Genomic DNA, 24,018 nt, shown 5'->3' with positions numbered 1-24,018 from the left:
AGCAGTTGGTTGGGTTTCAGACTAGCCCAAAAAATACCTGACTTCAGCCTTCCTTTGACAGCTTCAGAGAAAAGTCGGCAAATAGTTAAATCTCAAATGCGTTCTTTTGTCTTCCCCGACTCCAGATTTAACTCTAAATAAAAGGTTTTTTTTTTTTTAGTTTTTGGCTGGGGCTGGGTTTGAACTTGTCACCTCCAGTATATGGGGCTGGCACCCTACTCCTTTGAGCCATAGGTGCTGCCCTCTAAATAAAATTTTTAGAAAGGGACTTCTTTTTGCCTTTTCTTAACCAGGAAACAAAGAGATCCAAGTCAAAGAGTCCTGTCTCCTCCTTCAGGCCCTTCTGAGGACCTGGCTTCCTCCACCAGACTTTCTGAGCAGGAGCCAGCACCTTGGTGGAAGGTGCCACTTTTGCCCCAGAAGACACACACTCAGTGCTGCCCCTCGAGGCTGGACGGGGCATATCAGCAGATGTGAGCAAAATCTCTTTCCAGCCCCAGAAACACAGGACTGAAAGATAATGAATGCCTCAGGCTGGAATGATGGAGATTGGGACTCTGAAACTGCATTTTGAGGGCTCAGGGCAAGGCTACCCATCCAGGGCTGTGCCTGTGTAAATGCACACACATACACATGCAACTATGTAACTACGCACATGTGACATTCTTCACCATGAAAATACAAACAGAGCAGACTCTCACTACATAAATTAGCACTCTAAGTCCAGCTGGTAATTAAACAAATGACATAATGATAGATAATTAAAGCTCTTCAACACTAAGTTTTGTCTGGGCATTGTAAATAAAATCATGGGTTTTTTGTTTTTTGCAGCATGGGTGAAACTTAACTTCAGATAATTCTGCTATGAAAAGCAATCACACTTAAAAATAATAACTTTCTGTTTTTGGAGACCAAGTAGAGTGTTTCTTTTTAAGCTTAGGTCATGCCAGCATCACAAAAGAAATAAAATCTCAGAATGCCCTTCTTCTCAAAAAGAATCTATCAAACTTGAGGGCAAACCATTCTCTCCCATTGATAGGCAGAGGACAAATTATTTTCCTATTTAAAAAAAATACATGCGACAACTGATTGCAAAGAACATGTTATACATTTTACCCAATGGACTCATTTATAGTTTAGTTTTTAGATAATTGTAAAAAAAAAAAAAAAGGCATTTTCAATTGTATAGTGATTTGGAAGATTTATAGTCACCTCTCCCTTTAAACATATTCCAAACTGCTTCAATAAGAGAGAGAAGTTTTGTTTCTGGGAATTAAATCTTAATGAGGATTTTAAACTTTTGCTTAGCATCAAGACACAAGCAAAATGTGACCCTCTGGAACAGAATCTCCTGAGACAGATCAACAGACATTCTCTGGGAGCTGGCTGGTCGGGAGCCCCAGAGCACCCAGCTGCAGCTGGGGCGAGGGCCGCTGGAGCCCTGCAGGGCCACCACAGGGGTGGGAGGCTCATTGCTTACCTTGTTAGAAGCCATCTCACTGACAGAGCGGTAGGTTTGTATGGTCTCCAGCTGGTCTAAACACCAGTCTAACTCCTCCAGCGTGTCCATTGCTAATTTTTGATATGATTCTTCTGCAAACAAGCATACGGACATGTAGTTAGGCTGGAGCGGCTGCAGGCTGTCCATAGCAGAGTCGCCGCTGCCACCACGGATCCCAGAGCTACTGAAGCTGCCCCTGTGCTCCTTCATTATCCACACGCTGGCTGACTCCTTCCTTCCACCTCTCCCCACCAGGACAGCAAATCGCAGCTCTGCCTCGGGGAGCTGGTGCCAAATTCTCACCCCCCCGTCTGGATGAGGTGTCAGTGATCTACCAAGAAACTTCCTCTGAGGAGGAAGGCGGGAACGCCTCTTAAGAGCTCATCTGCATAAATGTGTCCTAAAAGCAAAGGCAGGGAGTTTTTCTCAGGCTCACTCCGCCTTAGTCATCTGGGGTTCTGCAGGGCGTGTGATGTCACTTTGGAGTGTGTGCAGTCTCCAGGAGAGATGAGGAAAGAGTTTTCTCATTTTGCTTTTCTTCTAAAAGAGGCAGTTGGAATTGGGGGGCAACTGTTTGTCCATTGCATCTGAGTCTTTCGTTCTGGGAAACTGTCACATTGGGATGACTGTGACTGGGGAAGAGCTAGAGGCACAGGGCTGCTTCTCTCTGTCCCTGAATCTTTCCTCTAATTAGAGGCGAAATAAGGTCTCAGATGAGACTTCAATCTAAGTGGAGCTGTCTGGGGTTTTAGGGGAACACATTTATTGGCCTGGGAGTCCTGCAGGCTCTTGTTATACTAAACAAAGCTGAAACTTCCCTTCTGCAAGTGCCAGGATCACAGGGAAATTCCGAACCGGACTTTCAGGTGGAGGCAGATGTGAATGGGGCCGGCTGTCAGTTTGGAGGAAGCTGGGGACTCTGGTTTGTTGCTCTTAAGAATCTAGATTTTCAGGTCATAGGTCTTTGTGGTTCATATAAAAATACATGTAAATATATATATATATTACTTTCAAGATTATATATATATAAATTCCATTTTCAAATGTTTGTGTGTCTAAACCAACAATTCAGGTTATTGGCTTAAGAAATTTCTGTGAATGAACACTGAGTTAGTTCTACAGATGTTGGAAGGATTAAAGACACGGGGGCAGCTGTGCGAAGCTGACTGCCCACGTGACTGCCGTGGCGCGAACAACGGAGAGCTTTCTGAAACGCAAGCACAGCAGCACCGGCAGAATTAAAATCTTGTATGGAGTGCCAACACAACATTCCTGTCAGATTTAGACCCTCTTTTATGCAGTTACACAGAAATTCTAGGAAGATCATGTGGTTTTTAGTATCATAAGAACGATTTTACGTGTGCCCCATGCTTGGGGCGGAAAGGAGAAGGGACAGGCGTGGACTCCAGTGACTGCAGCCCCGGCCTCAGACGTTCGTTTCACAGAATAGCTGCGGCTCATCCCCACAGGGCGTCCCCTTCAGGGCGGTCCAGTATGTCACACTTGAAAAGCCGCAAAACCACTCCGGAAGCTTCCTCCATTTTTTTCACACTCCTCAAAAAAAATGGAGCCAAGAATCGAAGTGTTTTTAATGAAACTCACTTCTGGCCAGACGTGCACACACCTCTGAGGCTCCCTGCTCTCCTCTTCAGGAGACACACACACACACACACACATACACACACACACAGACACACACACGCACATGGGTCCCCTCACTTACTCTTGCAGTGTCCAAAACACCCTCTCCTTCCTCTGTTTCCTTCCAGAAGAGCACCTTTTCCAAGGAAACTTCTTCTGGAGAGGCAGATCCTCCCACCATCCTCTCCCTCACCCCTCAGTGTCCCACACCACAGCCTGTGTCTCTGTGACCCAGGCCAGAGCCGGCCAGCATGGTGGGAGGTGGGTGGCACCGGCTCAGCCTCTGAATCAGCTGATATGCAAACAGGCTGTGAGATGGTACATCACACTCTCCTCCATGAAGAGGAAAAAAGGGATCCGATTTCCACTCAAGCTTCATAAAGGAAACATGTACAGTCATTAAACCCACAGAAGTACTTAAAGAAAGGGAAGGCTCTTCAAGGAGTGACATCAATTGGCCGCCATCCCCTCGCCTGCTCCAGGGAGCGTGCACATGCACCCTCCAGGAGCTGGCACGGGGGTGTGAGGGTGGTGGAGGGGCCGGCGACAGGTCCGTGGACACAGCACACAGCAAGACCTTGCTCCTGCCTTCTTTTTGTCAAGTAAACCATAATAGTTTAAAATCAACAACTATTACATTTTAAAGTTACATTATTATACATTGTTACTCCCCCAGTTCTTAATACAGGGTAGGATTTCCTTTCTGGCCCATTTTACAGCCTTATCCCAGGAACGAAGGTGGGGAGCCCAGGTGGCAGAATGGTCTGGGGCATCAAACCCTGGCCAAAGAAAGTGACCAGGTGGGTCCCTGCCGTGGCTTCACAGCTCCACCACCACACCCAGCGCCGGGCACCTCCTCGCAGACACTCAGTGACCACCTGGAGGAATGGGAACCGGATGGAGTGCCTGCCCAGGCCGTCGGCCATGACCGGGCACCTGGAGGCTGCATGGTCCATGTCCAGCCCTGTGGGAAGAGCACTGGATCTGGAAAAAGAATCAGGAATATTGACGTGGTCCTGGACCCCAGTTTCCTACTTTGGTAGAATAAGAATAAAAATACTTGTCTCATGAGGTTATGCAGATATTAAATAGAATACAGTGTATAAAGTTCCTGGGGGTGGTGGCCAGTCCTTAGTGGGTGATAAAGAAATGGGAGAATTGTTAATGGCCGCAAAGAACTCAGAGGGCTGGCACTGGGCCGGGGGAGCTCACGAGGAGGAACAGAAGGGAGAGGCAGGACCTCACACTTGGGGCGTCCACAGGAAGGGTCAGCTGCGTAACTGGAAGGGCTCAGTAAAAATAAAAGCACAGGAGGGGAAAAGTGCCACTAAAGGGTCTCGACTATGACACTTGTTCCTTTTCCTTTTCTCTGCAATGTCTCTCTCAGCCTGTTATGGTGCTTTTTAAAAAAATATATGCTTTTTATTTTAAAATAGTTTCAGACTGAGAAAAGTTGCCGAGACAGCACAGAGTCCCCGCATGCTGACACCCTGCCTCCCGCTGTTCACATTTCACCCGATCCTGTTTGTCACAGTTAATGAGTGGGTTGGTGTATTTTGTTTAATATCTTGTCCTTCAGGCACAGGGGTCCCATGGGTGAGGGCAGAGCCTCCCAGGGGCTGGCGGGCCTGCACCCCAGACCAAGGACACACACAGCCCCACTGGCTGCCCCTCCCACCGGCTGCCAGAGTGACAGGCCACACCCAGCCAGGGGCATGCCCTGGGAAAGTCGAGCCAGACTTTTCTCTTTCCTGTGGTTCCAACATCTTTATCCACAGAAGACAATCCCTTAGGTCCTGGGCTATTTTCCTAAGGATGCTGTGACCTCCTGCTTGGACATGGTAAGTGCCTGGATCAGGGCTGGTGGACAAAAGGCTCACCCCCACCTTTGCCTCCTACATTATGTGCCAGCCCAGGGCAAGGACAGCTGCCACTGTGCCCTTTCTGACTTGGCAAGGCAGGCATGCCTGACTCAGACCTTCCCTGCTCCTAGAGCCGGGCCCCTGACGGGATACAGACAAACAGTAGTATGGGGGTGAGCAAAAGGAGGTGCAGTGGTTCCTGGGTGCCAAGGATCAATTAAGGGCCTGGCAGAGAACCTGTCCAGGGGCAGGCAGTGGGCCAGCACACGCAGAAGGCTCTGGGCCATCAGACTTCACTCACAAAACACAAGGTCAAAAATGAAATTAAGAGTTTTGATACAGAAAACATGGAAGGCTTCTGAACATGGGGTGCTGTGGTACCATGGAAGTTGCATGCCCATGAGTGGCTCTGTTCCTGTCCACATGAGACGGCTCTGAGCAAGAACAAGACTTCACACCACAGAAGCCAGTCTCCGGGCAGTGACAGCAGGTGATGGGACCATGTAATGTCATGCCCTTGACCCTGGTTTTCAAGTGTTTCCAGAGGGAAAGAGCAGGGAGAACCCCCCTCCTGCCTTCCCGCCCTCCTTTCTCTCGTTCACTCCACCCAGAGTGGCAAAGGAAGACTTTCTCCCTTCTTCAGGTCTGGTAGGCATTGGCCCTGAGAAACAGGAAGAGAAAATGAATGAGCAATTGTAATGAATATTAATCTGGTAATAATATGTGGCAATCAAATAGCTCTTTTCTCAAAGGAGCTCCAAGCTCACTGCTCATTAATCCTTGCAACATCCTACAGGACGGATGCAGAAGGGGCGCGTTATGTCACAGGCTAGACCAGGACACACCGAGTCACAGGTTAGACCAGGAAAGCGGATGGTGCCCACGGGATTCCTGACAAGCCTGTGTCTGGGTCTGTGACACAGGGGATTCAGTGCAGCTCTGAAAAATGCATGTCTTCTTAGAAATGCTGCATTCCCAGCTGCCTGTTGTGGGTCTTTTCTGTTTAAGGTTGTGTAACGGCTTTCCTCAGTGCTGCTATTGCTGCTGCCTCCTCTTCCCTTTTCTGATTACCTAACGAAGCTCTCAGCACAGGGGCTGTGTGACATTTCCTCGGGGGCCGTGTCCTGCCCCTTTCTTCAGTGACCTCAGCCAATTACCTAAGTCCTCTGAGACTATCTTTATTTTTAAAATGAAGGCAAGAAAAATATCCTATTCTCACGGGGAAGGTAGATTAGGAGCATGCACATGAACTTGTGAGTATATACATTTTGCAAACATTGTTTCACATGTTGCATTGTGGACAATAAGAAAATTACAGAGAAGCAAAATTTTGACATAATAAACATCTCACATTTTTACCAAGCAGAGATCTCCATTGGTAACCCTTTGAGCACGCAATTTCATGTATCTGTGTATACATACAATATATGTGTGCAATCTAAACACGTCTGAGCACGTCTTTTCACGTATGTGTGTATGTACATACATATGTGTGCAATCTACACATTGTACAAACTGCTGGGCAACATTGTTATTTTCAGTCAATGATCTTTTCTATTTTTATGTTTTAATAATGCTAAATAATTTTGTGTTAATAATGTTTCAGCTTGTCTAGTATTTAGTTTCATAGTCCAATTTCCCCAGCCTTTTCATGGCAATCCAGAAATATGTATAAGTTAGCAGAGTGGCATTGGGAGGAGAAAGAGACCCAGAGAGGGGTGAGGGGAAAGGGTAATGAGAAACCTCTGGGTGGTCAAGGATGGCCAGCTGCTGTGGTCAGGAGTCATGGGACCAGACAGCCACAGTTACAGAGTCACTGGACAAGCTTTTAACAGACCTAAGGTGCCTCAAATGCCAGCTGGGAATTGTGCAAGAAAGTCTGATCTTATTACCCCACTGATATCTTAAAAAAGTGGTGTTACAGGCCCTCTACATATTTCATGTCATTAAACTTTAAAACCCTAAGTTTCATTAATACAGACAAGAAAACTGAGGCTTGGAGGGGTAAGTGTCCTGCCCTAAATCACACATGATTCCCAAGTGAAAGCTTCGCAATGATCACAACATGCAGGTGCCTGCAGTGAGGAGACAGAGCTCATCAACAGCAAAATGTTAAAAAGTACATGAGAAAGGAACATGGTTTAATTTACATAAAGTTCTGAGGAGGGAAGGACTAATCTAGGGTATTAGAAGTCAACACGGTGGTCCCCTCAGGGGTCGGGTGACCAGGAAGGACGTGAGATGCCTTCTCCGGTGCTGGGAACCATCTAGCTCTTGGCCTGGGTTATGTGGTGCCTTCATTTTATGAAAATTTTCCAGTTTCTACACTCGCGATTTGTGCTCTGTCCATCTTTCTGATTCTCTGTGCAGGCTGTCAGCAGGCAGCCACACACAGGGAAAGTCCAGTTTAAAAACAACAGCACGATTTCTAAGAACCCATTTCCTCCCTTTTGTTAAACTACAGCAATGAGCATCAACAGAGTTAAAATCTGACACAGCTGAAAAACAACCAAAATGCTGCTTTTGGTATGACATAGACCCAGATGCTCCAAATTCAGTGGAACCTGTGGGGTCTGACCCAGCTGTTTATAAACACTGACTGTGTGACTGGCCAGCAGTGTGGCCTCAGACCAGGTAATGAGCCACCAGGCCCCTCTCTCTCCCCCTGTAGACCAGGAAGATGGTGTGAAATGCCCTCCGTGCTGCGTCCTCCTCCCTCCCCAACCTCCTGCTCCTGGGTCTCTTTCTGGGGATGTATCCACACACATTTGACAGCTGAGTCCTAGAGTTTTGCCCTGGCCCTGGGGAAGGGAGCCTGGCCATGGAAGTGCCCCTTCCACTGTTAGACTTCAAAACCCTGCCTCTATGGTCCTGCGTCAGGTGTGACCTTGCTGGGTTCTCACTTCTGAACGGTGCACCCGACCTGTTGGATCTCCATGGTCCTGCCTCAGGTGTGACCTTGCTGGGTTCTCACTTCTGAACGGTGCACCTGACCTGTCGGGTCTCCATGGTCCTGCCTCAGGTGGGACGTTGCTAAGTTCTCACTTCTGAACGGTGCACCTGACTTGTTGGATCATTTGGCTTTCACCCAATCCTCACTGACACCAGTTAGTGGCCTCTGCTCATGGAGAACTGTGTGAGAAGGCTGTCATCCATCCATCCATCCATCCATCCATCCATCCATCCATTCAGCAAGAGCCCAGTGAGCCCCAGCCTGGTTTGGAGCCTGCTACTGGATTACGGGGACACAGCACCGCAGGGGTGCTGAGTGAGTACACTGGAAACCCCCTTTCAGCTCTCCACAGGGTGAGTCTGCACCTCCTCAGCTCCCTCCCCTGCTCATCTGCTACTTGGAAGTGAGGAGTGTGCACTGGCTGGGTCCACAATGGCTTCATTCTATGTGCAGCCTTTCCACTCATAAGCTTCAAGCCCTCCTCACATCGGGCCCCTCTCCACATTCCAGGTGCCCTGGTGTCAGCGTCCTTCTGTGTTCTTCCCTGAGTGTGATAAGGACAGTCGGCCCTCCATGAGTGACCGCCAAGGGGCTGTAACAAACTGGTCAACACCCGGAGGTGGTCGGTGTGAGGGACTTGGCCTGCTGCCTTGATACGCATATGTGGTGCAGGTTCGGTCTGAAAACCAGGTCAGCTTAAGGAGATGGTCAGTGCAGGGTCAACTATGGAGGTTCTGATTATTTTTTAAAATATAAAACAGTTTTAGACATATGGGCATCAGCCTCTCCTTACATAGAAGGGCCAGGCTGGGGCTGTTGGTCTGTTTATTTGGTGGTCCGGGCTGGGAATGTTGCCTGTGTATTTGGTGGGCAAGGTCATGGTTTTTGCCTTATAGTCAGCAAAGTCTTTTCTTCCTCATAAGCTACTATGCCCAAAGCCATATAGTTTCTTTTGAGAATATTTGCTAAGTGAAACACACCCATAGTTCAACATTTCAAGAAAGCTTGTTGTTTTGACCCTGAGTAAAACATTCTTAGAGTAAATAGCAGGGACTGGAGGACATGTAAGCCTGTGGTGCGATTCTCCCAAAGGCAGAGCTCGCAGGCCCTGTGTGGGTTTTCTCTAGGCTGGACGTGGTGAACATGTCTTTGTAAATATAGAATTTTTCAATCGCATATGGCAGGGGTTCACTCTGGGAATCTGGGTGGATTCATAGAAGAAAAGGTTCAGTGACCTCGGGAGAAGTGACGGTGGAAAGCAGGTCACGTCAATGCCGATCTCCTTAGCAAACTCAGCTGAGACCACAACAGACGCACTCTGGTCACTAATGGCTTTTACATCCACAACGTGACAGGTTACCAACCACTTTCTCTTGACTATCTTATTTTTTCCTTGAAAAATAAACCCCATGAGATAGAAATTATTATCATTACGGCAAACATTTTCCATTATGAATGTGGGAAAATTGAGGCTTGGATATGACCTGTTTAGTAATTTGCTCAACATTTTATGAGACAGAGAGGGAATCTGAGTTCTCTGATTCATAATACCACAATCTTTTCTTACTAAGCCACGAGCAAATGGTCTGTTTCTCTTTCCTTTACCAAGGCAGGCTCAGACAAAGCAAAACTCCATCTTTGGCATGCCGGCCTCAGGGCACTATGTCCTTCTGGTCTACCTCCCTCTCGTACGATAACTTTTAGCTTTACCCAAACTCGCACTCCAGAAAGACTCGACTTTGGCATCAAATTGCTGGTGAGAATGTGAACTCAACAGTTAGAGGCGTGGACCACCAGTGTGAAGGGAAGTTTAAGGAACATGGTCCTTGGCCTGTGTTTGCATTAAATGTCTAGGACACAAGAAAGTGGTCAGAGATGGAGAGAAGTTTCTGTCCAATTATTATTCTAGCAAATTAGGTATTTAGAAGAAAGATTCATTATTAGGTTATAGAGTAGGAGTGAAAACTTAGTCTCTGGAGCAAGGCTGCCAGGTCTGCATTCTAGCACCACCACTTGCTGTGACCTAACCTTGGAGAAGAGTCTCAGGCTCTGCAGGCCTCAGGTTCCACATCCATGTAATGAGAATAACAATATTAAATAACCATAAATGTAAAGAGCTTAGGACAGTGCATGGCATAGTACAAGTACCAGATAAATGTTGGCTATTATTTATTAAATATGATACGATAAATATTTAATGGGTAGAATTTTTGATCTACTCATTGAGTAGATTTTTGTTTTAGGCACATCATGAAACTCTAAAGGTAAAGTGGTAAATATCATAGAGTTTTTTTGTTTACTTGAAGGCTATATCCTGGCAGGAATAGACTAATTATGATATAGAAACATACTATAATTGAGAAAAGAGCTACTAAGAAGTACAAAGTGCTTAAAAAATTTATAGTAGAGGGTCCAAAAGTATCAGAAGCGGGGAAGTATAAGGAGAGTCTTGGGAAGGCCGACCTTGGAAATTTATGAGATTCAAAGAAATAAGAACTAGGGCCAAGGGGCAGGAAAGCTCTGCAGGGGAGGGAGCAGAGGGAAGGGCTGGGGGAAGCTGGGGGTAGGTCACACCCAGCTGGGGAAGGCCCAGGACTATCCCGGACTGGGACCTTTGGGGAGCCTTATCCAAGGAGGGACCTAGCCGGATTTGCAATTTAAAAGCTCGCTTTTGCAGATGAACTTGAAGGGAAGGATGAGTGTGAGAGGCCAGCAATGAGGTGAGCGGAGTAAGAGCCCAGAGTCCAGACACAAATAAGCTGCTGTCTGGTTCTGCCATTCACTAGCACTATGAACTGGGGTGAGTTAGTTAATTTTCTAAGTCTTATTGATCGCCTCTTCTCTACAACGGGGTGTGTACTTTCTTTCATGTGGGTGGTTAAAAGGGTTGAACGAGGCTCATGCAGGCACCAGTGAGTGTTCACGCCAGGGGCTGGTAGCGACGGTCTGGATGTGTCCCCCCAGATTTATAGGTTGAAACTCACTCTCCAATGTTTTAGAAGTGATTAAGTGAAGAGGGCAAGAACTCATGAATGAGATTAGCAGCCTTACAAAGGGCTGGAGGACTCAGCAGGGTGCTCTGCCCTTTGCCCCTCCCGGGTGTGAGGACACAGCTGCTCACTTCTTCCTCTGGACGCAGCACAGGGGCCGACTCCAGGCGGAGAGAACCTGCCGAAGTCTTGATCTTGCACTTCCAAGCTTCCAGAATAATGAGAAATACGTTTCTGTTTTTCCCAAATCACCCAGTCTCTCATCTTTTCTTACACTGCAGCGTTATTGCTTTTTACTTCAGTAGCCTCTGCAGGGGGTGGGGCAGGCTCAGCATTTGAGATATTCGTGCCTTGAAACCGTGGTGGTATTGGGTTGTATGTTCATGTATGTACATGTGTGCACATCTATGTTCACTATAGTTTTTCAGGTCCATCATGTGACTTCGTCTGTGTGTTTTGAGTTCACTCAGCTCATGTCCAGCCCACAAAAGCCCAGTGACAAAGCAGAGGCCAATGAATAAACATAGAAACACAATAATTTACAAAAAGCTTTACGTGTCTCTCTCCGGTCATCGCATGCTGTCCTATGTGAGAAACCAAACTTAATCCTAAGATTGCTTGACAAGTATGAATTCGGAGCAGGGGAGTTAGCTGGAAAGTTTAAACGGCTCCTTTCCTCAAGAGGAGACCCTCAGCTCTGCTCTCAAGATGGAAGGCAGCTGTTCCCTTACGCAGTCCCATCTGCCCAAAGTGCCTTCCCAGCTTTGTTCACATGGCTGAGTCTTACTTATCTTTCAGGACTCAGCCTACAATCATCTTCTATACAAAATTTTCTAAACATTCTGAGGTTGGATCACTCTCCCCTGACACCACTGTGCACAGGCCTCTATTTCCAACTCAACATATTTCTTTGCAACTCTTTCTCTGGTGTCTCTTACCTAGTTGGTGCTACCCTCCAAGGGAGCAGGGAACATATCCTTTTGGGCTGTTCTTCTATACATCACAGCATCTATTACCTGGTAGAAGCTCGAAAAATATTGCTTGAACTGCTAACTTGCTCAGCATATCCGTAGATGTCCTTTCCAGCACCAGAAGGAACAGGGCCTTTGCTACTAAATGGCACTGGACACATGACTTGGGGGATTCCTGTTCCCTGTTCTTCTGTCGCTAGCGTGCACACCACCACCTTCTTTTTGCTGATTTATTCAGCATTACAGTTGATGAGCTCTGTCTTTATTTTGCATTCATGCCCTGATTAGATTTCCAGGCTGGCTGGTTTTAATATGGGGGGGCCTTATGCCTCGTGACAGCGTTTCCACAAAATCACACACAGCTCTGGGTAGCCACATTCAGGCACCCTGCTGCAGGAATCTAGAACTCTAAATACGTTTTTACAGTTGTCTTAAGCAAGTTATAAACAAAGTTCAGAGGCAGCACAGATAGAGCTAGAGGAGGGGAAGATCAGGAGAGATGTGTAGCCCAGGGAAAGAAGAATGGGTGGGATGTTGAGAGAGAAATAAACGAGGCAGGATAATGGGTGGCATTGAGAAAAGTATAAACTTAGGAACAGGGCACTGTTCGGGGAAGATAAATGACCGTCCAGTTTGGTTAGAACATTGGTGTGGGTGAGGCAGTAGAGAGAGAGCCTTGCAAAGGTGGTGTGGTCAGCACCAGGCCGTGGAGAGCTTGTACGCTGGACTTAAGGAATCTGACTTTGTTTGGCGGGCAGGGGGTGCGGGGGGGGGTGGTCAAGGAGAACTGTTCCACCTAAGGACAGTGCAGAGTGTTTGCAAATCTCGTCGTGTGATTTTCTTGTGGGCTGATGCTTCACAGTGACACAGACTTGCTACACGCCGTCTCTTATCCTCACACCTGGTGAGAAACGTGTCCTCATCTTTATTTGACACAGGGATAGGCTGATGCTTGGGGAGTGGGTCTCGCCGCAAACCCCACGACTAGTAAATGCAGGATCTAGGAGCTTGGCTCTAGGCTGCCTGACTCCAAGTTCCGTGCTCTTGCTGAGTATAAAAGAGCCTAGAAGAAGACGAGTTCCGGGCCTGAGACAGAAAGTTGTAAGAAATGTAAGACGGTGTGGGGAGAACAAAAATGAGTTAGATCGCTAGCGCCAGAGATTCCTGTTTGTGGGAAAAGTTGAGACTTTAGGAAGTAACAGGCCTCAAATTAAGGTGTTGTCAGAAGGAATGCAAGGATTGCTTACTTACACCTAATTTTATCTCCATTTGCAGAGTGAACGCTGTTGGAGGAACGGCAAGCATCTGAAGTGACTGTGTTTACTGTTGAGCGTGAAGGCTCTGGGTGCGAGGACAGGAAGTCACCTCCCGAAACTACCTGCTGAGCCTGTCTCTGTGGGAAGAAGGGGTCTCCACTGGTGCAATGCGGGGTGACGGCTCACACCCCCAGGACTCCAGCGCACAGCCCATGAGCATCACTTTGCCTTCGACGGCACAAGGACTGTGAAGAAAGAGCAGAAAGCCTGCCCCAACCACCTCTCCAGCTGCCACCGCACTTCCAAGTTTGCACATTTACTTCTGCAAACGAAGTCATTGGCATGACCCTGCTTTCACAAATTAGATACCTGAGGCTGATCAAGGTGAGAGGACTTGCTTTACAACCTAACGTTTCTGCACTGTTCAGTCTGGGAATACTATTCCAATACATGATCACTAGTCCAGTACAGTGGCTACTAGTCCAGTATGGGGCTACTAGTTTAATACAGGGCTACTAGTCCAACATAGGGGTACCAGTCAAGTATGGTGGCTACTAGTCCAGTACAGTGGCTACTAGTCCAGGTTGGCACCTACTAGTCCAGGACGGCAGCTACTAGTCCCATACAGCGGCTACTAGTCCAGTTGGTGGCTACTAGTTCAGTTGGCGGCTACTGAGCAGGTAAAACTCAGCTGGTCTCCTGTCCAGTGTGCTGTGGGTATGACGTACACACCAGATTTCAAGGACTTTGTATGGAAAACAATGGTACAAAACAGCTCAACATATGTTCACATTCCACTGCCTGTTGCAATGTATCATTTTGGATCTGTTGAGTTAAGTCAATTACATTTTAAAGTTAATTGCACTTGTTTCTATATATGTGTTTACTGGAAGATTTAAGATTACCCATGTGGCTTGATCATACTTCTGTGGGGCAGCCTTGCTCTAGAACAGATCATGAGGCTGTAGCCAAGACTGGAGCACTCCAAGGCCCGCCCTCGTCCCATCACACGTGCTATCTTAACAGAGGTGGTAACACAAGGACATTTGCACCAGAATGTTTATTGCAGCTCGGCTCACAATTGTGACGTGGATGCAGTCCACGCGCCCATCAACCCCTGAATGCACTAAAACCCGTGGCACATGTAGCCCACGGAGCCCTGTTCAGCCGTAAGAAAAGATGGAGGCTTTGCGTCTTTTGTCTTTACCTGGATAGAGTAGAAACACATTCTTCTTAGTAAAGTATCTCAGGAACAGAAAAAAAGTATCCAATGTACTCAGTACTAATATGAAACCAATATATAAACAACTACACTCCACGTGAAAGAAAAACCTCAAGTATACTCTAGAGAAGGGAGGAGGGGAGGGGAGGGGAAGGGGAGGGGAGGGGAGGGGAAGGGGAGGGGAGGGGAGAGGAAAGAGGGAGGGTGATTGGCAAGTTCTCACCTAATCACACAATGTGAGGCGTTCAGAACACCCCCTGGGTGAAGGGCTCAACTACAACTTGAACTTTATCTTAGAATCAAAAATAATGTAACCTAAATAGTTATACCCTCATATCAATCTGAGGTGGTAATAGCTATAATTATCACAGCTAATATTTGTTGAGTAGCAGTCACAGTTTCTAAGCACTTTACATCCATTCACTATTCCAATATATATCATAATTTGATGACCCAAGTATATTATATATGATACATCATTTTGAAACAGGAATTCAGTGACTGTCCCAGGCCCACAGACTCAGCAGAGCCGGGACCAGCGGGGAGTCTGCCCCCAGCGCTAGTAGGAATACGGCTGAGGCTGTCTCAGCCACTGAGTACCCTGGAGACATCTGAATCAGCTTTAATTTTGACCAACCCCAAGTCAGGCAATGTCTGGGCAACCTTATACATTATCTTATTTAATCTTTGCAACAGCCCCAGTAAGTAGTAATTATCCCTATTTTATAGATGAGCATCCTGAGCTCAGAGAGGTTGCACCATCTGCCCGATGTCACACACGAGTGTCTGCTGGAGCTGTCTCTGCCCCTTGGAATCCAGAACTGATGCTCACTGCCGCACCTGGCTGAAGAAGCTGCAGGGGGGTCCCCTGGGCCGTCCCCGCAGAACTCCTAGTGCACAGAACGCTTGCTCCAGGCTGGGTGATGGGAGATGATGCTTTTCAAAGTTGCTCCAGGGAATCCCCCTCCTCCCTGGGTTTGGTAAAAACTACCCTATCTGAGTCTTTCATTTTCAACATTTTGTTTTCCTAGGAGGCTTCCTTCCTCACTCCTATGAGCTGAATTTTTTTTTTTTTAAGGAAAATAAAATAAATAAATATAAGCAACATTTCCTAAAGCAGCCTTCATTAGGGCTGCCTACTCATCTCAACAGAATTCCTGCTTCTTTCAACTCTTGTCATTTACTGCAAAATGTGGCTTTATTATGTTAGGATAATCATAGATTTTAGGGATAAAACAATCATCCCTCCTGAAGACGTTCATAGCAAATATCTAAGCAGCCCAGGACTGTGTCTGAGTTGGGACTGAGGGAGTGCGGAGGTGGGAGGGCTGGGGGAGGAAGTCGTGGGGACTTACAGGCTCCGGAGGGGATTTACGACCATCCCCTAAGAGCCACTAGATTCAAATGAAGACCCAGGATGAAGGGGGCCGGAGATTGTTTGGGGTTTGGGGTTCCTGCCTGTGTACGTGCGTCTGTGTGAGGAAGGGTTAACAGGACGCTTTCTTGCAGGTTTTGTGGGTAGACAAACACTCGCTTTCTGTGACCGTCAGAACTTCCAACGAAATATAAAATTAGGCCCCAGGTTTCATGGCAACCCAACTCGCCACAGCAGCAAACAAGAATTGTTTGAGAGTTAGAGAAAGAAGCCACCACTCTGCCTGTCACAGCTCGCTGGCTTCCCCCGCCAAGTTTTCCTAATTTAGCAGGACTTCCGTTCTTACCCTAATGTCCTCTGGTTTGTAAACTACGTCACTTAATTGAACTCAGCTCCAGACTTTGGAAAAACAAAAATTCTGCATTTCAGAGATGGTTTTCCTAGCATTTCTCACTCTGAAGAATTTCACTTAATTCTCATTTTTCCTTTTTTCCCCTTGAAAGAGCGTAGCTATCAGCTGTTCTTACTCTTTCCCTGTGTCTCCCTTCCTAGCACAGGGTTAATGCAGTATAATGCAATGTCTGTGTAAATGAGATTAAAGATTTCAGTGTTTGGTTTAAACCAATATTTACCAGTGAGATGCTGCCAACAAAAATGTGCAGACCAGGGAGAAAATATTGCCTTAAATGAGTCTTCCTGCTGCACACACAGACCAGGACTGTACATGATTTGCACGTTGATTGTTTTTGCCTTCTTTGCCACCTTCACACATGGCGATGATTGGACACAGATTCAGAACCATCTTAAAAGCGGGATAATCTGTATGGTGGATTCCTAGAGTAATTTTTTAATGTTTACTTATTAGCTAAGGTTTATTGATGTTGTTTTTTATTCTAAAAATTCTTCTGGTATGGATCATATAATGTCATGTAATCTAGTTAAAAAAGTTTCCTTGAATTAAGAGAATTAGTATTATTTGAAATAGTAGAAAACACAGGAATAGATTGACCTTTATAAAAACAGAGTATGTTGCAAAGCTTATTGCAGAAACATACAGCAGACGTCCTAAGATTAAGTCACTTGCCGAGTGATTGGTTTAATTTAGCAAAGATTTACTGAATAGAATGTATTCACTGATAGAATTTATTGAATGAGTGAATTACTGCTATACTCTGAATGAATTTCAAATAGTAGTTTGGATTAGACGTTATTTTTCTAAAACTGGATAGCCCTGGCAGCCAGTAGACAGAGGCCCCAGCTGGCCCCTGGCAGCCATAAGCTCTGGTGAAGAACGCGGGCGGGCAGAGAGTGGGGAGGTTACAGGCTGAGGCTCGGGACCAAGCCCTCAGTGAGAACTCTGAACTGGACAGTTCTCACATCCACTTCCTCCCAGCACAGGCGGGCTGGGTCTGAGGTGAGGAAGAGGGCGTGGCTCACCAACAAAAAAGGTGACTGGAGTTGCTAATGGTAAGCCCTGAATGGTGCCTGGCAAACAGCAAGCACTCACTGAATGCTTGCTTATGAATAGGTGAAATTAGATGCATTGACTTACTGTAACTGGTGGAGTCAAGTACGGAATTTTCCAATCAAGACTTAAGGGTCTCCTTAACCTTTACTTTCTACTTCAGTAAAAGGGGCGGGGTCACAGTAGGAACCATGCCCACCTCTTACAGTGATAAAATTCCTTTTGTTATTTTCTCTAACTACAAATGCCTAAAAGCCTGAGCATCAAAAATGAAAGGACCACTGGAAGGATGAGTAAGAAGCATGACGTTAATCATCACAACCATTACTGGAGGGTCCACTCCCAACAAATACCTCTAATCATTGAAACAACCTTGTGGGGTGGACTGAACACCATTAGCTCATGATGAGAGTGGTGGGAAGGGAATGGTGAGTAAGGCCAGAAAGGAGACCTGGTGACTGGACTTAACCAGCAGGTCCCCGTAGGGGGTTACAAAGAGCAAAACATAAACCACTGGATCCTCCAGGAATGTGTGTCCAGAAGGGTGCAGGAAGGAAAACAGCACAGGCGGGTGGGTTGCAGGGTGGGTCATCAGAGAGGTCTGGGGGCAGCTGAGTCTCTTGTGCTTTGGATGGGGCAGACACTTTATCAGTGTTTGTGGAGGTGCACAGAGCTGGACTGAATTGAGAGTCAGGCAAATTACAAGGACGCTCTCCTGGCGGAGAGTTGTGACCGTCAGCAGCAGTCCCCACATGGAGTCCTATTCCTGCTTGCAGGAGGACAGGCTGGAGAGGGCGGGACAGTGAGGGAAAACAGAGACAGAGTGAGCCAGATTACAAGGTGAGGCTGGGAAGTCTGGTTCAATGTAGGAGTAGCAAGGAGCTGTCGTGGGTTCTCCAGCAGGAGGGAGGAGATGTGAGACCCTCGGAGGCTGGAGGGGGTGCTGTGGCTCTCAGTGGGGAGTGGAGCGAGGAGCCTCAGGAAGGCCCTGCTCCTGGGGGACCCACGCAGGCTGGATGGGGTGGTGACAACAGAATGGGTACAAGAGCTAAATTGCATGCAATGTTTGGAAGGAAAAAATTATGTCTTCACAAAAGAGGGATATAGAGGGCTGGGGAGAAGGAACTGGTCCAAAACTGTCACCAAGGTTTCTAGCCTTGGAGTGAGACAGATGTGAGGGAGTTAAGGGAGGGGGAAACAAGTGAGTTTGGCCTGACTCCCATATGGCTAGGGACAGGACTCCAGGCAGGGACTGCTGCTGACCGTCGCCCCTCTCTGGCCAGGAGTGCTGCCCTCTCGTTGGCTCCTGGAGAAAGGTCTAGAGCATGTGACCACCGCCCAAGATTATCTCAGCAACTCTGGGTACACCTCCACCCCGATTCCCACCTCCTCAGTCCCCAGTGGACACACAGTTAAAGCAAGTACCAGTGACACTCATCCTGGATGTTTCCAGCTCTGAAGGCAATTTTCATATCCTGAAGTCACTCTCAACACCTGCAGGAAACAGAATAACGGCCCCCGAAAGACATCTGCACCCTACTCCCGGCACCCTGCAAAAGCGTTTTGTTCTATTGCAAATAGGAATTAAGGTAGTAGGTGGAGTGAAGGTTGCCAATGAGATAACCTCCAAATCCGAAGATCATTTGGATTATCTAGGTGGGCCAAAATATTCACAAAGGCCCTCCACTGTGGACCCGGGAAGCAGAAAGTCAGTACACGGTGAGGGGATGTGAGAGCTGCTCTCGCCAGCTTTGAAGTTGGATGGTCCAAGAGTCAGAGTGTGTGCGCAGCCTCTAGAAGCAGGAAGAGGCAAGAAAATAGACTTTCCCTCCAGAAAGGAACACAGCCTTGTCAGAACCCTGACTCGTGTTGTTTACATTTATGTAATTTGTCACTGCAGCAATAGAAAACCAGCACAGCACCCATGTGAGCAAAACCTTCTGAACACTCCAAAGAAAGCCGGCTTCCCCAGTTAGTGCAGTCTGGCATCCACTTAAACACCTCACTTAGATGAAGAGGGTGTGTTAAAGAAAACTGGATCTGGATGTGGGGAAGTTGTCGCTGACAAGCAGCAGCTCTTACAACTGGTAAAGCATGAGGTGAAGTCCTCTGTATGTGAGTTTCTTTGAGGGTTCCCAGATCCACATCCTCGGGGATTTATCCTGAGGAAGGAGAAGCTCCGTGCGTGAAAGTAAAGCTGAGTCTCAGAGCAGGTCCGGTACGCACTGCTGAGAGGAGAAAGTGGCCCTCGGGCAGCAGCCCTGACTTCTTATTCCACTGGCAGAGGCCACCTCTGTCCCCTGCTGTGCCATCGCACCACTTCATCATGGGGAGCAGTTTGCTGCTTTAAAATGTGTATTAGAAGGGACTTGAAGAGAAATTTCTCTGAAGAAGATGGCACGCGGCCTACAGACATATAAAAAAATGCTCATCATCTTTAATCATCAGAGAAATGCAAATCAAAACTACTTTGAGATAACATCTAACTCCAGTAAGATTAGCCCATATCACAAAATCTCAAGACCAGAGATGTTGGCGCGGATGTGGAGAAAAGGGAACACTTTCACACTGCTGGTGGTAATGCAAATTAATACATTCCTTTTGGAAAGATGTTTGGAGAACACTTAGAGATCTAAAAATAGATCTGCCATTCAATCCTATAATTCCTCTACTAGGTATATACCCAGAAGACCAAAAATCACATTATAACAAAGATATTTGTACCAGAATGTTTATTGCAGCCCAATTCATAATTGCTAAGTCATGGAAAAAGCCCAAGTGCCCATCAATCCACGAATGGATTAATAAATTGTGGCATATGTACACCATGGAATATTATGCAGCCTTCAAGAAAGATGGAGACTTTACCTCTTTCATGTTTACATGGATGGAGCTGGAACATATTCTTCTTAGTAAAGTATTTCAAGAATGGAAGAAAAAGTACCCCATGTACTCAGCCCTACTATGAAACTAATTTATGGCTTTCACATGAAAGCTATAACCCAGTTATAACCTAAGAATATGAGGAAGGGGAGAGGGAGGAAAGGGAGGGGGGATGCTGAGTGGAGGGAGGGTGATTGGTGGGATTACACCTGCGGTGCATCTTACAAGGGTATATGTGAAACTTAGTAAATGTAGAATGTAAATGTCTTAACACAATAACTAAGAAAATGCCAGGAAGGCTATGTTAACCAGTGTGATGAAAATGTGTCAAATGCTCTATAAAACCAGTGTATGGTGCCCCATGATCGCATTAATGTACACAGCTATGATTTAATAATAAAAAAAATTTAAAAAGGCGAAAGATTTGTGCGATCTGAAGAGAAACCAGAGTATTGCAAGAGGGACTTTACCTAACAATTGCAATCAGTGTAACCTGCCTTATTGTACCCTCAATGAATCCCCAACAATAAAAAAGAAAAAAAACAAAAAGCTAATAGGTTAAAGGGCTCAAAGTATTAAGAAAAACGGTACTCTATTTATTCACATTAAAAAACATATTCAACTATTTATGGAATGTCTTGCTGTATGCGAAGCAGTAAGAAATGTAAATCCTGTTTCCTAGTACTTAACTGTAATAATGGTTTTCCTTAATAAATTGTTTCTCCACCTGAAAAAAAAATAAAAAAAAATAAAATGTGTATTAGGAGGGAAATGAGAAAGCAATGCTGGTGACATTTGGGAAAGCAGATGACATTACAAAGGTGGACCTGGGCAGCCTCATTTCAGACTGCTGCTGCCAGGCCCTTGAGAGGCGGCCCATGGAGGTGGAAGGCTTCCATCCAAGAGTCTCTCTAGTTGATCCCAACCTCCCAACATCACCTACTCAGTGCCGTCTGCCCTGCTCATGGAGGTCACCGTGCAGGTGCAGTGAGCCGGTGACACTCACAAACCCACAAGGACACTGGGCACACAGAGCCCTCACGTGCACGGCCTCTAGTTCTTCTCCTCACAGCGCGGTGAAGTGTTATCAAAGCCTCTTGCTGGTAAGGGATTTTCACAGGCATTGTGCAGCCGGCTGGAACCCCACAGCTAGAGAGGGGAGCTGGGGCTTCAACCGGGACTCAGTTGTTTAGGCTGGAGCTCGGCTGCCCATCCTGCTGCCCCGTCCCACCGCTGTTCCTTTCTTCCCTTCCTTTTCTTTCTCCCTCTCATCTGGAGAGCTTCAATATTCACTCTGCACCAGAAACACTGAGCATGGGCCCCCGTGGTCAGGGGGACGTTAGCAGTGCCATGAAGCAGTGGTTTGGGGAGGGTGGGAACTGCTTGTTCAAGCCGAGGAACACTTCACATTGTCTGCGTTCCTGCCTGGGAGACTTCACTATGAAAGAGGAGCCCTATGTTTAGCATCCAGAAGCTTCCCAGGTGCCCCCCACCCCAGAATACATCACCTTAGATCAGGCGTCCTCAAACTGTTTAAACAGGAGCCAATTCACTGTCCCTCAGACCATTGGAGGGCCGGACTATAGTTTAAAAAAAAAAACAAACTATGAACAAATTCCTATGCACACTGCACGTATCTTATTTTAAAGTAAAAAACAAAATGGGAACAAATACAATTCACACTGCTTCATGTGGCCGCGGGCCACAGTTTGAGGACGCCTGCCTTAGAGGATGGGTAGGATTGGGCTCAGCAGGAAGCATCCGGAATGGTGTTATCTGCACAGAGAAATGGAGAGGGGGCAGGTGCGCTGAGCAGGTGCACTGAGCCTTGGGCTGCCAGAGAACTGTTCTATGAGAGCTGAGAGTTGATGAGCTAGGGCTTCAGGTTACAGGTCGTGGAGAATATAGGAAGGATTTCCAGAAGGAAATGAAACAATGAAAATGGGAATTGGAAGCCAAAATTTAAATTGGGTCAAGAAATGATGATGTACCTAACATGTCCCACTTCTTCTTACTGGGAATAAAGGCTTCCTAGAACACAGCTGTTTCCTATTGCCTCTGACTGTTTCTGCTGCCCATTCAGCACAATGCCTGTGCAGTGTAAGTCTTGTCAAACTCTATATGTCCTCTAAAATTCTGCCATGTGGAAATAGTCTAACGAGTAAGACTGATTCATTTCACGTGAGGATGATACTCATTTCCTTGTTAGTCCCTAACACTTGGTGCTCGGCTGAATGCTGGGTGAACGCTGGGCTCCATACTTCACGGATTGGAGTCTCAGGCCCTGCTCCTTATCTGCTGTATTTATCATGCTCCATCTATGTGTTGCTCTGATAACATCATTTGGTGGTGTCGTGGGGTCATCTAACCTGACACAAATCAGGGAAATGTAGCTATAAATAACCACAGAAGCAAGTTCAAGTCTCTTCCCGAGACTGATACCTGATGACTGGAGATTCGGCTTTCAGCGATAATACAGACCATGAGCAGGCGGAGGTCAGGGCTAAGTCTTCCAGTAACTCTAAAAATATGTGCTCTTACCTCCTTCCCGACATAGTTACACAAACACTACCCTCCATCCCTGTCACACTCTAGCCCTCTCCCAACTCTAAGGCTTGCTTTTGGAAATGATCTAACATTTCAGGCAAACAGCTAGAGCATGGTTTTCTGAGAATCTCCCGGAAATGGCACTGAGTTCTCAGATGGTTTAAAATGTTGGCCAGAGAATACAAAGTCTCTGTGAGACGGGAAGCATAAGTCTCAGAGCTCTACTGCACAGCAGGATGATGAGAGTCATTGCACACTTGACAATTGCCACCAGCAGGTCTCAAATGTTCCTGCCACAAGAAAGTATGTGAGGTAATGGATGTGTCAATAGCGTGATTTAACCATTTCACAATGTGTGGTGTCTTACGTCCATGCATGTGTGTGTATGTGTCTGTATATCTGTCTATCTCATGGCATCATGTTGTACACTGTAAACATGTAATTTGTGTTTGTCAAGCATACCAAGTTGAGGGGCTGGGCGAGGAAGGGTTTTCAATGCTCTCCTACCCCTGAGGGTAATGTGGAAGCAAAACTCCTCTCGGCTATAGATTATACAACTTTTCCTCAAGACACACTTAGCCGGGCCCAGCTATGTCGGGATGGAGCACAGGGATGGGGCTACATTCCAACACAGGCAGGCGCACCGCAGTGCTGAGGACGGCCGTGGAGATCTCTGGGTGCCACAGAAACCCACACAATGACAGCTAGCGAGCTCTTGGGTCTTCATGCAGGAAGCGGTTTCCGAGTGATAAACTGAAGGAGTTACAGAAATAAAGAGGCTGGGAGAGGAAACCACAAGAAGGGCAGGTGTGCAGGCCCAGAAAGGGCGGAGCACCAAGTGCGTGTGGACAGAGCTGCCATCACTGCTGGTCAGCTCAGCACAGCAGAAGAGCTGTGTGGTGGGTTCTGATCCCCCTTCCGGGTGTTCCCCAAGGAAGCAATGACTTTGGCTTTTATTCTGCTTTTTATATTGACACCATTGTTTTTGGTGAACTCTGGCCAGTCACGTCACCTTTTGCAACATCAAATTTCTAATGGAGCTAATGACACCCATGCTTGCAGGACTTTGCAGGAATCCAGTGAGGCCATGTGTGGGGAAGGGCTTTGCAATCTCTACAACAAAAGATTATTTTTCTAATTCCAGCCACCACCGAGGACACTCCTTGTGTCCACTCTCCACTGCCCATCCAGATTTGCTCCATAAATCCAAGCTAAATTTAATAGCAACTATGCACAGGAAACCAAATAAGTCATCAGAAGCCCAAAGACAGGCTTTTAGAGTCTTCCAGGTCCCATAACACCACAGTCCATGTCACGGTGACAGATAATAGTGAGCTGAGAAGCAATGCCAG

General features: G+C 46.8%; 1 protein-coding gene and 1 long non-coding RNA gene across 4 annotated transcripts in view; one reads left to right on the top strand and one right to left on the bottom strand.

The window, feature by feature from the left end:
- PDE4B (phosphodiesterase 4B) overlaps positions 1-24,018 on the bottom strand; it is a 383,978-nt gene that overhangs the window by 36,996 nt on the left and 322,964 nt on the right. For 2 of the 3 annotated variants that reach the window (XM_053591241.1, XM_053591242.1), the window contains one exon: positions 1,481-1,593. In XM_053591241.1, coding sequence (XP_053447216.1) covers positions 1,481-1,593 — 113 coding nt within the window. Of the gene's footprint in view, positions 1-1,480; positions 1,594-1,836; positions 1,857-24,018 lie in introns of those variants that run through there. The other variant, XM_053591243.1, reaches the window with a different exon arrangement.
- LOC128585867 (uncharacterized) lies at positions 4,882-15,462 on the top strand. The gene is made up of 3 exons (XR_008380131.1): positions 4,882-4,983; positions 13,194-13,558; positions 15,126-15,462. It is a non-coding gene; the product is annotated as an uncharacterized LOC128585867 (long non-coding RNA).

This window comes from Nycticebus coucang, chromosome 5 (assembly GCF_027406575.1).
Source record: "Nycticebus coucang isolate mNycCou1 chromosome 5, mNycCou1.pri, whole genome shotgun sequence".
Lineage (NCBI taxonomy): Eukaryota > Metazoa > Chordata > Mammalia > Primates > Lorisidae > Nycticebus > Nycticebus coucang.
This window is presented reverse-complemented; position numbering and strand designations above follow the sequence as displayed.